Here is a 19,089-nt window from a genome sequence, read left to right on the forward strand (position 1 = left end):
CAAATGAAATTGTCCGACTGCCACTCCTCATAAAATGTACACGTTCCATTGTCCAAAGTAAACTTCTCTGTCCAAAACTTCTATGTGTATTGAGGGTAAACCTAAGACATGCGTTTGTTCTGAAAGGCCCGACTGAAACCACATCACGATTTTGATAGTTCCATTATTGTGGTCATGCCATATTGCTACAAAAGTAAATCGTCAAATTGTTAAAAAAGACAATGGATAAATACAACCAAAGATTTCTAGATCAAACAAATATAAATCTTATTAAGACTTTTGAAAATTTGATTTAAGACATTTAAATGCCAATTAAGGCTTCATTTTTAGAATAATGCATTTAATGCCTTTTAGTACTTTTCAAGAATTCGTGGGAACCCAGTGAATGTAAACAAAAGGGAAATTATAACTCAGACGAGTTGTACTTGCAAAGCAGCACATTGTAAAATAATCTTCCTTTATATGTATCGACCTTTTGCATGGGATGTCAGGTTGCCTATTCTGGCAGAATGGAGACCATGGCGGACAGCAAGAAACATTTGAGCACGCAGCGGATGAATAGGCATTTGAGTTGAAACAAATACCAAATACCACGACAGAAGAATATAACCACATTTTTTACCATGGTGATTTATTGCTGTGCGGTGGGGAAGCTTTTAAACCACATTTAGAATTCCATCGTTTTTGATGAAGACAAAAGACGTCAATGTTTATTTGCAGTCAAACAAAGGTGGGCACAAGACTAGCAGGTTGGCAGCCCTCAAGTATTCTAGGATTTGCAGTGAACCTTTTTAAAAGATATGTTTGATCTATTTCCAGGCAACTTTATTTTAAGTAGGAACCAGTCATGTCAATGACACTCAATATAATAGGTTAGCCAGTGCTAGTTAGCTACGTTAGTGTCTTACCGTAGCTATTTCTTACTACGTAAATGAGCTTTTTTTTATTACCCAGGGATTTAAAACAGTAAAGTTCCAAATATCACAAGTATTGAAAATACCGTAATGAACTGCCAAAGTAAATATTTTTAACATGCTCAAAAGTGATTCGTATACAAGGCGCAAATGCCCAGAGCTTTACGATTCTATTACATTCCCCCAAAAATTAGATCACGTTTGCGCGGTGGAGGGCGTTTTATGCCAGAAGTGCATTTGTCAGCAAAATGATGCACGGTAACACGTAACAGCTATGAAGAATTGGTAAGCAAGCCTCCAGATATTTATAAGCTTTTTCATCAGCACTGGTGTATGGGGATTCTCTATTTAAGTTATAGTGGTACAGATCGTGTGGACTGAAGTCAGGCAGACAAGACGATTTGTTTAGATGTGTGAATCTGTCAGGATGAAGACTGTGAAGGTGGGTGGTTAGCATTGCTAATACTATCCCCAGTTTTTCTAAATAGCGCTTTTTGTGCTTTCCGACAAGGTGAGCCACCTCATCGGACAGCTGCACAATATTCGTTTAACTAGTTATTGCCAATGGCGTTGAATAGTATAGCTGTTTTTGTTGTTGTTGTCTAATATTAAATCTGCAACCTTAGTGGAACTGTTTAAATCTAGACTTAAAACACACTTCTATTCTTTAGCTTATGAATGACCAATATTTCATGTTGACAATATCTGTGTATTATTTGCTATTGCAACATCCATTGCAGCCTGGTCATCCTGGAAGGGGGATTAACTCATGTGCTGTCCCTTCTCAAGTTTTCTTTATTTTCTTCATGTTGAAGTGTTTGAGTTTTTCCTTGCCCTCATGTAAATCTTAGATCAGGTGATTGTGTAATACTAATATGTGGTTTGTAATAATCTGTGGTCTGTGCAGGCCTCTGAGACTATTGTGATTAGGGGCTATACAAATAACAGGACTTGACTTGACTACCGTTTACTGGCCTAGTCAACTTTACAACTGGTACTACCGTCCGTCATGGTGTCGTCACTTGTGTGCGCGTGTGTGTCAATATGGGATTGTTTTTTATGCGACACGCCTTCCGTAGATGCCCTATGTCAAGATGGTTGCCTTGATAGTCACAACACAAATTTGACTGGATTAAATAAAATAACTGCACTCCATCCATCCATTATATGCACCGCTTATCCTCAGTAGGGTTGCGGGGGTGCTGGAGCCCATCCCAGCCATCTTCGGGCAGTGGGCAGGGGACACCCTGAAGTCAAGTCAAGTCAAGACATTTTTATTTGTATAGCCCTAAATCACGAAGAGTCTCAAAGGGCTTCACAGATTATTACACTATATTACACAGACTATTTTTCAGCCGACGAGAAGAGTAGGTTATTCATATGCTATGGAGTAGAAGTGAGTTTTAAGCTTAGATTTAAACATTTCCACTGAGGTTGCAGATCGGATCTCAGGGGGAAGAGCATTCCACAGCACCGGTGCCCGGATGGAGAACGCTCTCGAACCAGCAGAACTTCTTTGCTCTTGGGATCACCAGAAGAACGGCACTCTCAGATCGTAGGCTTCGGACCGGGCCATAGAGGAAATCAGATCTGAAAGATAAGAGGGAGCAAGTCCATGTATGATTTTGTATAATACTAAGAGAACGTTGAACTGGTTGCCAGCTAGTCGCAGGGCACACAGGGACAGACAATTCGCTCGCTCATTCACACCTAAGGACAATTTCGACCGGCCAATTAACCTGACATGCATGTTTTTGGAATGTGGGACGAAACCGGAGTGGCCGGAGGAAACCCACGCAACCACGGGGAGAACATGCAAGCTCCACACAGGAAGGTTGGTAGCTGGATTTGAACCCATGACCTCAGTACTGTGCCGCACACTTGCTAACCACTGCCCGCCGTGCTGCCAATATAACTGCACTCATATAAGTCAAAATTTAACAAATGAGTAATTCATTGTTAACAATTATAACGATAGTACTTGGTATATCTACTTAACTACATTCATCCAAAGCACTTGTTGGGTGATTACTTGACTCCGCCTTTTTCGTATTTGGTCAATATCAAAATGGCTGCCTCCACTGCGAGTGCTAAAAGTGTAGAATTGTCCAAAGCGGAGTACCTCAAACGCTATTTGTCCAACGATGGTGATTCAAATAAGTCAAAGCAGAAATTTAAAAAGAAGCGTCCTAAAGTTCCTGGAAAAGGGTGAGGTGTGATGTCCAACTAATTCGTTCCGATTGTTTCTCTTAAGCTAGCATGCTCGATGGTACTAAGTGAAGCGGTGCATTCAGTCATCTCTTTCCTATCAAATAAGCTAGATTGCTTCACGCATCCTCTTCTTTTCTTTGTGTTATTCAAGACTCAAAATAGTTGACGATGATATAGATTGGAGACAAACTGTCGCTGAGGAAAATGAGGTGGAAGAGGACGACGAGGAAGCGCCCGTGGTAAGAAAGATACGGCAAATGCTCAACTCGAATTTATTTTGAAAGCCCCTTAAAACAGCCATAACTGAATACAAATTGCTGTACATAGATAAATAGTATTTAACAAAAACCCTTAAATAGACCCTAAACTAATGAATACACTTCAAAAGGATAAAAACAACAAAACGGGAATAAAGTCTCATACTGGGTCAAAAGCCAAGGAATAAAAATGGGTTTTAAGAATAGTTTTCCAAATGGACAGTGAGGGAGCCTATCTAATATGCAAGGGCAAAACCCTCGAAAGGAGCAGCAACAGAAGAGGCTCTATCCACTGAGTTTCTTTTAGACCTCAGTACCTCCAGCAGCAGCTGATCGGTTGACCTTAGGTAAGAGCAGGAAACTGAAAGTGAAGTGGGTAAGTGGGGCAATGCCATTTCAAGATTTTGAAACGAATAAAATCCTCTTAAAATTTAAAATAAAGCTTGAAATGCACAGGGAGCCCGTGGAGGCAAGCCAGAACAGATGTAATATGCTCCTTAAGTGTTCCAATAAAAGTCATGCACCAGCATTTTGGACCTGCTGTGGGCGTGAAATGGTAGCCTGGCGGATTCCATAATACATGCATTGCAGTAGTCCAGCTGAGATTTGATGAAGGCGTGGATCACAATATCAAAATGCTCACGTGTGAGAAAGGGCTTCACTTTCTCTAACTGCCATAGGGCACGGTCACACAGCCTTTCACGGGCGTATCGAGGCTGAATCACGGCCAGAAATTTCTGCCTGTGAAGCAGACGCTGTTGGACGCTTTGAGATCGCTATACAGACTAGATACAGCCGTGCTTTACACGCGGTCGGAAATTCACACGCGGTTGGCCGCGCGAAAGTTTTGCGCTGCTCAAAACTTTAGACAACGTGTAACCGCGGGCGGCACACGTGGTACACACGAGGTAATGACGCGGTGCAGACACGGAACGACGTGCTACGTCCGCGGCCAGGACGTGGTTACACGCGGGTAGGACGCAAAATTTTAGCGGGTAATCGTGGGTGGAGCACGGTCATAGCACGTTTGTTCTGCGCCTGTATCGCGGTGTTATCACGTGAATTAGCGTGTGTAACGCTTGTGACGGTCAAACGCCTTTCTCCGCGTATATACAGCGCGATTTGCAGAGCACACGTCAGTTGTGCTCGAGACGTCAAGGGGTGAACATGGATCCCCGTCACCGTAGTGACCTCGTCTTAATCCATTTTTGTTTCTTGACATTTCTTTTCATTTCATAACAACATAATAAAATAAAAATGAAAAACTATTACAAATATAACATATTGGCTTCTTCGGTGCCATAGCTTGAAATCTTGATCTTCACGGGACTGTGTCTTGAGCGGTTATGATTTCTACAGCCCGGTGTTGTGCCGAGATTTGCATCCCCTCGCTACTATAACCACTTTTACTTCGTTTTATCTCACTTTTATATCATTTTTCGAAAATGTGATGGCGAAGATATAACCAAAACCACTTCGGCTTGCATTTGTTGGGAATGTATACAATTTAAACCATTCTGTCTTTGTATTTGTTGTGAATGTAATCGAACGGTAATGCACACCGTATATAAATCACTTTTGAGAACTGTTATGCACTTTACCATAAAGCTTATTATGCTGAAATAAGCTTTATGGTAGAGTGCATAACAGTTTCAATACGAGCGATTTGAATAGAAAAGGGCAAAATAAACATGTTACCTGCTCAAAAGTGATTTATATACGGTGTGCATTACCGTTCGATTACATTCACAACAAATACAAGGACGGAACGGTTTAAGTCCTATTACATTCCCAACAAATTCAAGACAAAGTGGTTTTGGTTATATGTCCGCTATTACATTCCTGAAAAGTGATATAAAAGTGAGATAAAACCAGGTCAAAGTGGTTATAGTAGCCAGGGGATGCAAATCTCGGCAGGGATGCATTTCTCGGCACAACACCGGCTCGGCAGCTTTTATACCCGTGGTCCACACGCGGAAATGATGCGATGAGGAAGCGGAACAGTCGCCGGCGTCTGTTTTGCGGGCATACCACCGATGAACAGCGGGTTGGCCAATTTTGCGCATTTTCCATCGCGGGCAACCACGGGCAAAAAAAAATCGCAAAATTTTACCTGCGATACAGACGCAAACGGCTGTGTGACCGGGCCCTAAGGTCGCTAGGTGGAGGTACGCCAGAGCCACTGGAACTAAATACAATCACCTCTGTTCTTCTTTCATTAAAGTTTAAAAGGTTTAGGGCCACCCAGGTTTTAATGTAACCAAGACAGGAAAGTAGGTGTTTGATGAAAGGTGCATCTTTCTTATTTTATGGCACATATATCTGACTGTCATCAGCGTAACAATGAAAAGAGATGGAATATTTTTTTAAAATGGAGCCAAGCGGCATTAGATATAAGAAGAAGATGACTGGTCCTAGAATTGAGGCCTTTGGAACCCCAAAAGACAGAGAAGCAGGGGAAGATTTAAAACCAGCAGTTTACTTATCTTAAATTATAAACACTATACAGATGCTGCCCTACTTACAAACAAGATGGGTTTCGGACAATCGTAAGTTAAAGTTTTTCGTAAGTTGCTCCAGTGCTATATTTTGTATGGAATGTTTGTTTAAGGTTTATATATGTATGTTTAAGGCTTGTATTAGTGACCTGTAATGTTTTGAAACTGAAAAACAAACGTTTAATAAAATAATAACGCTACAAAGCAGGCTGAATGATAAAGCATAGTGCTAAAAAACAAAGCTACACATTTGGCGTTGACATTCTGTTGTCTGTGAAGCCCTTTTCCTTGTGATTAAGGGTTACACAAATAAACATGACTTGACTATAAAGATAAATAAAGTTAAGTTGAACTTACTTTTGGAAGAGTTAGGTGACTTTCTCCTCCGTGGTAAAAAGTGGACGAAAAAAAAAGCGATCCAACCATTTTCTTAACCGCATCAAGATTTCTTATTCCACTTTCATTTCAAAAGTAACTGCTCTCCTCTTTACACTTCACACCAGCCATATTGAATGGATGCAAGAGATATTGAACAGTAAAAATGTCAAAGTTATTACTCAGAAAAAGGTGCACACAATACAAAATCTAACTCACAGAAATGTCCGGATATTTTTTTACATCCCGAATTTTTTTTTCGTATCTACAGTTTTGCGTAATTCGAATGTTGGTAGGTACGGGAGCGTCTGCACTGTCTAAAACCATAGCCTAAGCAATTGTACAAATAGGAGTATTTCGGTTAATGGATTAGTCTAATAGGCTATAGGGCTGCAACGAACAACTTTTTTAAGACTCAACTAGTCGCTAAATTTTGAAATGATTTTTCAAATAATATTTTTTTTTCCTTTTTCTTTCTTTTTTTTTAGTATGGGGTGGATTTAATTATGTGGCAATTGATGATAAACACACAGCAGATTGGGTAAATCGTACACTAAATGCGCATCGGATTTTTTACAAAACAAGTGCAAATTAGGCACAGTGGTTGGTCAGTAGAGACATAAATCCCTAAATATAGCCCAGTGCACTGTTTAGGGAAAGAAAAAAAATAAATAATCAAGTACAATTTTTTTTTTTTTATCACTGTCAACCAAAGACAGGACAGGGTCATGAGTAGCAATATAACAGGAAATATATGTTTGTATGTAGGTGTATGTATTTTGTGAAGTACATATAGTGATCAAGTTAGTAACAAAAGTACCTTATGGTTCTTGACAGTTTAAAATCAAATGGTTTTAACAACTGACCTTTGTTCTTCAGACTGTATGCATTTTATTTCAAATACGTTTGTTGGGCACAGTCTGGCATAACGCTCAAGCTCTCTTTAGTATCAAAACATACACACATGAAATTTACAATGCAAGTCATGAAAATCGTATTGGCTTGAATGATACAGAATCTTACAGAGGCCACTAAGTTGTTTGATTGTCCCACGTTCTTTCTTTTCAAATGTTTGTGTGTCACCGAGGTACTGACATGATTCGCATGGTCTTTTTGCTGGTCGTATCCCAGTTAAAATGCTCCCATAATGTAGATGTTTTGATACGCATACTTGATGATGACGCCATCATATCTGTATGTTACCGCATGAATGACTCTCAGCAGAGATTATATAGTGTAAGGTGCCTTACCCTGTTGTAGTCGATAATTGATTTCATTGTTTACTATTCCTTTGAGTGAAATTTGTAGACATTGTCAAATAATCATTTTAGCTCTAATAGGGAAGCATTTCTGATTATGACCCTGCATTGAGTGAACACTTTCAAGGAATGCATGAATACTTCTATTGGTATTGTCCAATCAGATTGCTGAAGTGATTGACGAACGCCCCGACGATGTCCAGATGCTAGAAATCTTCAGAACCAGCTCAAGATGGAAAGTCATTGGTGGTAAGCCAATTTTTTTGCAATGAAGGTCGACCCATTATCGGAATCGATATTTGTCAATTTGATGGATATCGGTGTCAGTATTTTTATTTATTCCACGGGCCGTTTACTCCCTTTCCCTCCCTCTCTTCTGCCACTTTTCTAACACGCCTTCTGATTGGCTAAGCGAACGTCGGCGGAGCTACTGAAGCATAAAGAATAATGTTGCAGCCGAGTAAACCGCTTCGGCTCTGCTAAGTGCTCACATGCCCAGAATCAAGACTGCTAATAATACTAAGGTTTTGTAAAGTCCGTGGTAGAAAAGCGCATGTGTAATTAAGAGATAGCTGAAAAAGTGTAGTTAACTTGTTTTGGCGCCGCATGTTCAGGTGGAGACTGATATGATAGCGCTTTTCATAACACTAGTTTGTCTATCAAGTTTTTGATTAAGAGAGACAGCATAAAAAGCATGCTAAAGTGGAAAGCTGAGTGATTAGCTGTTACCATAACATTAGTTTGTCAATCTGGCTCTAAAACTGGAGTTCCCACACTTTTCAATTTATGAGCAAAGTTTAAATTTTGAATTGTGTTTCATTACAGAAGACGAAAGGGAGGACATCCAATCACAAGACTTACCCGAGAGCTCTAAAAAACAGCAAAACTCTTCGGACGCTTCTCTGCCTAGGAGATCTCGCCATGATTCACCTGACATGTCACCGCCGAGAAAGAAACGCCACGATTCGCCAGACATGTCGCCACAAAGGAAAAAACGCCATGGTTCGCCAGACATGTCGCCACAAAGGAAAAAACGCCATGATTCGCCAGACATGTCACCACCAAGGAAAAAACGCCACGATTCTCCCGACACGTCACTAAAAAAAAATACAGCAACTTCAGAAAAAGCACAAAAGGCCACTGCCACCAGACGAGGTTTGGATTCTGACTCTTCGCCGCCCAGGAAGAAACTGCAGAAAGGACGACGGGATACTGACTCTGACCAATCACCACCAAGAAGGGGACAACGAGGCGGGAAAGTGTCAGACGACGACCTGTCTCCTCCTCGCAGGGCAGCACAAACGGAGGTAAAACATTCATTTTGTCACATGGTCTGCTGGCTTGTATTTAAACCCTAATTTAGAACTCGGATTTTTTTTTTAACATGTTCATGGATTTGTCTCCTTTTGTACTTTTTTTACTCACCAATTAATTTGTACAGCTCTTAAAGAGTATTCCATAAATTCATCACCGTAAATTCCGTTCTACAGAGCACACCTGATTAAAAGCTCCTCGCGCAAATTTAAGGAGGAAATTCAACTTTGTTTTAGTACGAGCTGCACTGGATTTTTGCCGCAAGCTTAAACAGCCATAAAGATTAACCCTCACGTCCATTTCTTACATTTAAAGGAAATCTGCGGGGAAATGTCTTTGATTGTAAGTAAGACTCTTTCTGCAGCTGTCGATTTTAATCAACTAGCTCAGCAGTCAATGCTGATAAAATTGGCATTAACATATAGCTAGAAGTGCGACAAAAAATCATTATACATAAGTGATTAGAATCTTTCTAACATGTATTGTCAGCTGATTTAATATTTTTGTTTGGCAGTTGGTGACTAATTATTGGGTATATTTTTTTCTATCGAGCCAAAAACTGTCGTTATATTAGACTGTTGTCAGTCTGATAACGGTCAGCTGGATAATTATGGAAGCAGCAATGCATGGTCTTGTCTCGTTTTGTGACATGTGCGGAAGGCATGAGAGAGCTTGAGATAGGGCTGATGCGATTGCATAGTCTACTGAATTTTAGTCAGTACAGTTGATTGAGTTTTGTTTTGAGAGTTTTTGTTGCAGTACCCTGGTATATGTGAATTCCAATTTATGTTATATTGACTGCTGCTCTAGTTGAGATTGTCAGCTGCTGAGTCCGCAAACAAGTATCTTAATAGTGGCATAATGTTTTACTTTTCTGTACAAGACATTTTCCCCTGATTGTAAGATAGCGATCTTACTTTATATAGACTGTGGGAATTTTTTTATCTATTCATGAGCCTTTCCAATTAGGTGACAAACATTTGGCTCCCGAAGAGTTACTCACTTTGTTTATCCTGGCTTTATTGATTTTCTTCACTTTGACATTCAAAGCACATGTCAGAAATCGCGATGCTTGGTTTTAATCAGTTGGATTCCCTGGTCCGCACCAGTTCTTTGCCAGCACCAGTTCTTAGCCAGCTGCTAGGTGAATGGGGCTGACGGGCACTGAAGCTAGTGAGAGCCGCAGGAGGGGTCCGCCGAATGTCCAAAGTCACCGCTGACACCCTTGCAACTATACCTCGCAGAAGAAGAAAAAAGAAAGAGACGCTTTTTATTGTAAGCCGCAAGGACCGGCTCATAGTCTGGAATTTATGGTAATTATCAACCCTGAGATCTATCATTTGAAAGGCCAAACCTTGTTTGAAAACCCTATTTCAAAAGAGTTTCAAATATTGGATTATTTGGTTTCTTCTCCAAGATATAGCCTTATTGTCATCTGGCTTGTTCCATGGCTCCATTTTGTTAATTAAATGTTGCTGTTGCCAGGGCAATAGTATGCTCTCAGGCGGAAAGGCCGGTCTGGTTTCGTCCGATATTCTACATAAGGAGAAAGAAGAGGCACGACGCAGGGATGGAAACAATAGAGAGCTTGAAAGTCAGTATTACTATTATGAATAATTTCGCCAATACTAGTTATTATTTTATTTAAACATGACGACCTGATGTGTATACACGTGCGTGCTTCCAGATGCATCCAGACATGCTCAAACGGTGTTTCGAGACAAGAGTGGCAAAAAGCGAGATCTGGAGTCAGAGCGGGAAGAACTGAAAAGGAAAGCTGGAGAAAAGGCAGAGAAGGATGAGAAATATGCTCAGTGGGGCAAAGGGTAAGTGTGGAAACCCTCATTTGAAATCTAAACTAAAATTGTGTAACCCTAACCCAGTGGTTCTTCAATAGTGATGCTTCACTCTGTTGGAAAAACTTGTCTCACGACAATAGTCAATAATGGATTTTATTGTGGACTATTTCTATTATCAACAAATCGTTGCAGCCCTAATGTCAATGAAATTATGTACTAGGCTGGCTCAGGGTGAGATGCAGCAGCAGCGTTTAGATGATGCCGTACGTGAGGCCCAAAAGCCGCTAGCGCGCCATTATGATGATGAGGACCTGGACCGCATGTTGAGGGAGCAAGAGAGGGAGGGTGATCCTATGGCAGCCTTGTTGCGGCGCAAAAAGGAGCGCAAGACACATGGAGTTACTGGTACATTCTGATTTATTTATTTTTAAGTGTTTTTCCATAACTATTTTTCAATGTATTTGTTATGCGTGTTTTTTTTTTTTTTTTTTTTTTTTTTTTAAGCAAAACCTCAATACAAAGGCCCCCCGCCACCTCTGAACAGGTTCAACATTTTACCAGGATATCGCTGGGATGGCGTTAACAGGTACAATGTTTAAAACATTACCACAATTTTGGCAGTGTTATGATTCACAAGCACATTTAGACAGGTTTCATAACAATTCAGACATGTATTCTTTAGAATCTGCAGAAAAAATTCTGTAATGTCATTGACCAAGTACAGGCCCACTGGGTTTTTTTTGTTATTTTGCCCATAGACTCAGAACTCTTGTAATGAATGGTTAGTTTTGGCCCGTTTTATTTTTCAGAAAAAAAACTAACTTTCATTATCTGGCAATATCTACCTGGGGTTTGGAAATTTATTAAAAGTTTTAAATGAAACAGAAAACATATTTGGATTTTTCAGGATTATTATGAAGTACAGACTGGAACTGAACATTAACCTTTTTTTTTATTGCATGAACTGGTTTTTGAGTCCTCCTCCTTGATCTGCTACCTTACTGTGGTGGAGGAGTTTGTGTGTCCCAATGATCCTAGGAGCTATGTTGTTGGGGGCTTTAAGCCCCTGGTAGGGTCACCCATGGCAAACAGGTTCTAGGTGAGTGGCCAGACAAAATGCAGATCATATGACCCTGGAGCCAGGCCTGGAGGTGGGGTCCACTGGCGAGTGCCTGGTGGCCGGACCCTTACCCACAAGGGCCGGCCGGGCACAGCCCGAAGGGACGACGTGGGACCCTCTTCCCATGGGCTCACCACCTGTAGGAGGGGCCAAAGGGGTCGGGTGCGCAGAGAGCTGGGTAGCGACCAAGGTAGGGGTCCTTGGCGCGACGATCCCCGGCTACAGAAACTGGCTTTTGGGACATAGAACGTTACCTCTCTGGCACGGAAGGAGCCCGAGTTGGTGCGTGAGGTTGAGAAATTCCGACTAGATATAGTCGGACTCACCTTCACGCACAGCTTGGGCTCTGGTACCAGTCCTCTCAAGAGGGGTTGGACTCTCTTCCACTCTGGAGTTGCCCGTGGTGAGAGGCGCAGAGCCGGTGTGGGCATATTAGATAGATAGATACTTTATTCATCCCCGCAGGGAAATTCAAATTTCCAGCAGCATCCCTGAGCTGAGAACAATACAATAATAAAGCAAAAAGAATACAATATACAAATACCCAATGTGACGTGCAAATGCCCACTGTAGCGTGTTATATAGAATATCTAAATAGTGCTACACAGAATACATATTGCAATAAAATTCGGTAAAATGCAATGTAGGGGGTGTGGTTAAATGTGGGCTTTTACTCTGCCGGGTAAAGTTAAAGAGCCTCATGGCATAAGGAAGAAAAGATCTCTTCAGTCTGTCCGTAGTACAAGACAGTGACAGCAGTCTGTCGCTGAAACTGCTCTTCTGTCTGGAGATAATGCTATGTAGTGGATGCGATGGATTGTCAATGATTGACAGCAGCTTTTCCAGTGCCCGTCTCTCAGCTACTGTTCTCAGGCAGTCCAGCTCTGTCCCCACAACAGAAAAAAAAAAAAAAACACCCCTGGTAGGGTCGCCTCACCTCATCAGGTAAAAGGGGGACCGCGCCGGCTCGAGAATTCTTCAGGTCGAGGAGTTGATTCCTCGAATAAACGCATTTTTGTGCGTTAAAACCCATATCCGTAGGATAGAAAGTAATCCAAAGTGTTGCAAGTGTTGCAAGGCAGACACTGAAGATGTAAGCCAAAAAAAAAAAACAATAAATCACAAAAGTAGCGAAAATAACACTGGAGCTGCTGGAGTGGCTGCCATTCGCGACGGCGACGGAAGTATGTGCACTTGGCACAAGGAAACCCTAGGCCGTAGTTCGATGATCAACTGTGTCGTCGTTTCGTCGGACCTGCAGCCTCATGTTCTGGACACTCGGGTGAAGAGAGGGGCGGAGCTGTCAACTGATCACCACATGGTGGTGAGTTGGCTTCGATGGTGGGGGAAGATGCCGGCCCGACCCAGCAGACCCAAGCGTGTTGTGAGGGTCTGTTGGGAATGGCTGGCAGAATCTCCTGTCAGAAGAGGTTTCAATTCACACCTCCGGCAGAACTTTGCCCATGTCCCGAGGGAGGCGGGGGACATTGAGTCCCGAGTGGATCATGTTCCGTGCCTCCATTGTCAAAGCGGCTGATCGGAGCTGTGGCCGTAAGGTAGTCGGTGCCTGCCACGGCGGCAACCCTCAGACCCGTTGGTGGTCACCGGCGGTGAGGGATGCCGTCAAGCTGAAGAAAGAGTCTTATTGGGCCTTCCTGGCCTGTGGGACTCTGGAAGAATCTGGCAGGTATCGGCTGGCCAAGCGGAATACAGCTTCGGCGGTTGCCGAGGCAAAAACTCGGGCATGGGAGAATTTAGGTGAGGCCATGGAAGCCGACTTCCGAACGGCTTCGAGGAAATTCTGGTCCACCATCCGGCGTCTAAGGGGGGGAAGCGGTGTGCCATCGACACTGTGTATAGTGGCGACCTCGACCCGGGACGATGTGAATCGGTGGGCGGAGTACTTCGAAGACCTCCTCAATCCCACCGACACGTCTCTGGGGAAGCAGAGCCTTAGGACTCTGGGTTGGGCTCTCGTATCTCTGGGGTTGAAGTCACCGAGGTGGTCAAAAAACTCCTCGGTGGCAGGGCCCCGGGGTCGATGAGATCCGCCCAGAGTTCATTAAGGCTCTGGATGTTGTGGCCGTGTCATGGTTGGCACGCCTCTGCAACATCGCGTGGACATCGGGCACAGTGCCTCTGGACTGTCAGACTGGGGTGGTGGTTCCCATCTTTAAGAAGGGGGACCGGAGAGTGTGTTCCAACTACAGGGGAATCACACTTCTCAGCCTCCCTGGTAAGGTCTATTCAGGGGTACTAAAGAGGAGGGTCCGCCAGGAAGTCGAATCTTGGATTCAGGAGGAACAGTGTGGTTTTCGTCCTGGCCGTGGAACACTGGACCAGCTCTATACACTCTGCAGGGTCTTTGAGGGTGCATGGGAGTTTTGCCTGTCATGTGTTTTGTGGACTTGGAGAAGGCATTCGACCGTGTACCTCGGGAGGCCCTTTGGGCGGTGCTTGGGGAGTATGGGGTACCGCACAGTCTTATCCGGGCCAGTGTCTGGTCCGCATTGCTGGCAGTAAGTCCGATTCGTCCCCGGTGAGGGTTGGGCTCCGCCAGGGCTGCCCTTTGTCACCCATTCTGTTCATAATTTTTATGGACAGAATTTCCAGGCGGAGCCTTGGTGGGGATGGAGTCCGGTTTGGGGGCCTCAGCATTGCGTCACTGCTTTTTGCAGATGACGTGGTGCTGTTGGCTTCCTCAGGCCGTGATCTTCAGCTCACGCTGGAGCGACTCGCAGCCAAGTGTGAAGCGGCCGGGATGGGGATCAGCACCTCCAAGTCCGAGGCCATGGTTCTCAGTCGGAAAAGGGTGGTATGCTCCCACCGGGTCGGGGAGGAGGTCTTGCCCCAAGTGGAAGAGTTCAAGTATCTTGGGGTCTTGTTAATGAGCGAGGGTAGGATGGAACGGGAGATCGACAGACTGGTCGGTGCAGCATCGTCACTCTCAAGGACGTCTTCGAGAGTCGCTCTGAGGTGGTCCTCATCCTAGAAATCGTGAGCGGCGGCGAGCTTTTCGACTTCATTACTTCTACAGTATTTCGTCGAAAATACATTTTGTTTTCTTCATTCTCTATCTAGCTATCTTCAAAAAGATTCCGCCAAACGGTTCACTTCCATCATGATAGGAAATCTTCCTGGACTTGTTAAGTAAAGCACTTTTCAGCCAACGAAAAGTGCTGTGTAAAAACATTCAGTGTACAAAAAGAAAAGAAAAGTCTTTTTTTTTTTCCCTTTGTCATTTTTGTCGTGGTGAAGGGGGAGCTGAGCCGAAAGGCAAAGCTCTCGATCTACCGGTCGATCTACGTTCCTACCCTCACCTTTGGTCATGAATTTTGGGTCATGACCGAAAGAACACGATCCCGGATACAAGTGGCCGAAATGAGTTTCCTCCGCAGGGTGGCTGGGTTCTCCCTTAGAGATTAGGTGAGAATCTCTGTTATCCGGGAGGGACTCTGTGTAGAGCCACTGCTCCTCCGCGTTGAGAGGAGCCAGTCGATGTGGCTCGGCCATCTGATAAGGATGCCTCCTGGACGCCTCCCTCGGGAGGTGTTGCTGGCATGTCCCACCGGCAGGAGGCCCCGGGGGCGACCCAGGACACGTTGGAGAGACTATGTCTCTTGGCTGGCTTGGGAATGGCTCGGGGTCCCGTCGGATGAGCTGGAGGAGGTGGCTGGGGATAGGGACGTCCGGGCTTCCCTTTTAGGGTTCCGGCCCCCGCGACCCGACCTCGGATAAGCGGAAGACAATGAATGGATGGATGGATGGATGGATGGTTTTTGAGTCTTGCTCTCTTGGTGTCCATGTATTTCTTAGGATCTCTTGAGCCGACTCTGACCCTGAATCCTCCACAGGACAGGGGATGATTGTATTTACTAGTATCCAATCCAAAAGATAAGCATGTATTAGTCTTGAAGGAAGATAAGTAATGGAAATGCATTGCCCCTTTCACAATCAAATTATTCAATGTTTTCTATTTGTCACAGATGAGAAATGCTTTACAAAATGCATTACTTACTCTGGTTGAGATCAATCTGCTACAGACAAACGTGTTTCTTCAACTTTTCACTCTCCTCCACTTCTGTCAACCTTTTTGAAGTGTTTTTTTATTCTCAGAGATGTTCCCTTATTTTTTCCTTAAATTGATTGGTAAAAAAAATAGCTTAAAGCTAACATTCCAATTCTGCTTTGCTCTGGCTATATACGTACCATTTTTTTTGCCTGTGATTGTATGTTTGTCACGCATGGATGCCTGAGAGATAATCCATTGTGGAAAGTTGCTGCCACCCTGTGGGTATTTTGGAGAACTACTTTGATTTATTTTTACTGAAATCAAGGGTTTTATCCAAAGCCCGTCTTTTTTTCAGGAATTGTTTGAATGTTCTCCTTTAGCCCAGTGGTCGCTGAGTTCCGGTAATTTGAACAGCACTTGTCAGACAGGGGCCCCCCCATAGTCGTAAAAGGGTTACAGGTGGGGTGCGGGGATTTGAAAAGTTTGTTACTCTCTGCTGCCATCTCCTGGCTTTAAGTCATGATTGCAGCCTGTTCATGATTTGTGCGCAAGTACATGCATTTCTTAGGAGCACTCGGATAAACTCTTTTTTTCTTCATCTTTTGGGGGGGTTGGGTTGGCCTTTGGACATTACTAGAAGCAGGCATTACTTTTACCATTTTTAGGCTTCATTGATAAAAAAAAAAATGAAAAAACCTTCAGGCACAGCAATCCCCCAGCTCCCTTTCATCAAAGTCAAGTCACATTTATTTGTATAGCCCTTAATCACAAGATGTCTTAAACCTAATGTGTTCATTCCTGAACAGGTCTAAAAGAAAAGCAGATTGGCGCAACAGAAAATAAAGCATAAAGCCTCTTGGAACTATGTTGGACAGTGTTAACACATAGATAAAATATTTATCTTTAAACTTTTTAAGGAACCCTCAAACAACGCACTCCACCTTTTAACCTAAAAATGGCAAAGAAATTTTCTTTGCAACTCTGGTATCTAATGTTGACAAAAGAAGTTTAAAACTAGGTTACAATATAAATAGAACTGAATACGTATGTATACAAAAAGGTAAATAAAACAATGATACCGATGATTTTGTTTGTATTTTATTATCACTCATTTAATATGTTTTTGTCTAGGTCCAATGGTTTCGAGCAGAAGCGCTACACGAGGATTGCGGACAAAAAAGCGCTCCAGGAGGAAGCTTATAAATGGAGTGTGGAAGACATGTAGATGCTTAAAGACTGATGGATTTTACACAACACGTGTGTACATAGCCGTGAACTTGATGGATTACACAATGTACAGTACAAATACTTTTTTACAGTGTTTTTTGATAATTACACCATTTGAGTTTGTAAAAAAAGTGTAAACCTTGTGTTCATTTCAAAGACATAATCATGTCAAAGCATTTTCAAGCCAAATCATATTTACTTGTATAGCCCTTTGTAAGAACTTAGACTGCAAGTCATGTTTATTTGTGATACCCTTAATCACAAGAGGTCTCAAAGGGCTATACAGACTATTATTACACCTTCCCCTGATTTAAAACCTACATGAGGGAAAGGAAAAACTTGGGGACAAGACCATGCAAACTTTATGTTGGTAACAGAATGTTAAAATAACATTTTAAACTGACAGTGAGACGTGCAGGTCAGCTCAAATTTGGGTTATTTCAGAGGTCTCAAACTCAATTGAGTTGGGGGCTGCTAAAGCTAGGACCGGGTTAGGTTGTGGGCCAAATGGGGGTAAAAGGAAAACGGGAATAAATGCAACATGGCAAACTAAAGTAATAAAAGTAAAATTGACAAAAGGAACGAAATGAATGAAAGAGAACAATGAAGAAAAAAAAAAAACTTTTTTTCCCCTTTATTTTTATATTTTTCTCTTTTCATTTTTCTGTCTCTTTTTTCATATTTCTTCAGTTTTCCTTCTTATTTTTTTAGTCTTTTCTTTTTTTTTTAATTATTGCTCTTTTCAAACGTAAAGGTGCTTATTGGTCACTCTGATTCTCTGCATTTTGTCTTCTGTTGTGCTCTCAGCACTCTTTTTCGGTGTCATGGCAGAATATAGTGTCATCTAGTGGTAAATGAATACACACTATCCCCTTAACTGTCTGTTCAAGGCAGGGGCCTTAAACTATCATCCTGGGGACTGCGATTGGCCCCTATGTTAAATTAACAACTATTCCCGTCCTAATCAAAAGTCTTGCTGCAGAATTTTGATCAAGCTCCAAACCTTTGCTGCAGAATTTTGATCAAGCTCCAAACCTTTGATCCTGAACTTGAGAACAGACAGCAATACATTACAGTAATTGAGACAAGAGGTAACAAACAAATTAGAATCTCTGCATCAGATGCATTGCATGCAATGTGACTAGTGAACAAAAATCATTTGATGGCACCCATCAGATTTTACCAGGTCCAAACCTATCAGCAATACTACATGCATTGGCACCCCCTTGCAATAACTGCTGTACTCCTGTGGCCAGTTTTGCATATTTGAAATCACACCAAAAGTCAACATTGCCAATGACTCAACGCATTTTTAATAAATAACGCCATATTTGAAAATCAAATTCTTTATTTGAAATTATTTGTTGGAGTACGGGAATATGTAGTGCGTGTGTATATATATATATATATATATATATATATATATATATATATATATACAGGACTGTCTCAGAAAATTAGAATATTGTGATAAAGTTCTTTATTTTCTGTAATGCAATTAAAAAAACAAAAATGTCATACATTCTGGATTCATTACACATCAACTGAACTATTTCAAGCCTTTTATTATTTGAATATTGCTGATTTTGGCTTACAGCTGAAAAAAAACTCAAAAATCCTATCTCAAAATATTAGAATACTTCCTCAGACCAAGTAAAAAAAATAATTTTATAACAGCAAAACTAAATCAAACATTTGAAAATGTCCATTGATGCACTCAGTACTTGGTTGGGAATCCTTTTGCACGGATTACTGCATCAATCCGGCGTGGCATGGAGGCAATCAGCCTGTGGCATTGCTGAGGTGTTATTGATGCCCAGGATGCTTCGATAGCGGCCTTCAGCTCATTTGCATTTGTAGGTCTGGTGTCTTTCATCTTCTTCTTAACTATACCCCACAAATTCTCAATGGGGTTCAGGTCAGGGGAATTAGCAGGCCAATCAAGGACAGTGATGCCATGGTCAGTGCACCAGTTACTGGTGGTTTTGGCACTGTGGGCAGGTGCCAGATCATGCTGGAAAATGAAATCCTCATCTCCATAGAGCTTTTCAGCAGATGGAAGCATGTGGTGCTCTAAAATCTCTTGGTACACAGTTGCATTTA

At 42.3% G+C, this 19,089-nt stretch overlaps 1 protein-coding gene across 1 annotated transcript; it reads left to right on the forward strand.

Annotated features, from left to right (window-relative positions):
* The first annotated feature begins 2,944 nt into the window (after nt 1-2,944).
* bud13 (BUD13 homolog) lies at nt 2,945-18,359 on the forward strand. The gene is made up of 9 exons (XM_088321590.1): nt 2,945-3,122; nt 3,277-3,364; nt 7,679-7,763; nt 8,340-8,821; nt 10,314-10,422; nt 10,516-10,654; nt 10,848-11,032; nt 11,132-11,213; nt 16,891-18,359. Exons 1-9 carry the CDS (start codon nt 2,983-2,985, stop codon nt 16,982-16,984), a joined length of 1,404 nt encoding a protein of 467 aa, XP_088177716.1. The 5' UTR covers nt 2,945-2,982; the 3' UTR covers nt 16,985-18,359.
* The last annotated feature ends 730 nt before the right edge of the window (nt 18,360-19,089 follow it).

Source organism: Urocampus carinirostris, chromosome 17 (genome assembly GCF_059441175.1).
Source record: "Urocampus carinirostris isolate Australia breed hairy pipefish chromosome 17, RoL_Ucar_1.0, whole genome shotgun sequence".
In the NCBI taxonomy this organism is placed as follows: domain Eukaryota; kingdom Metazoa; phylum Chordata; class Actinopteri; order Syngnathiformes; family Syngnathidae; genus Urocampus; species Urocampus carinirostris.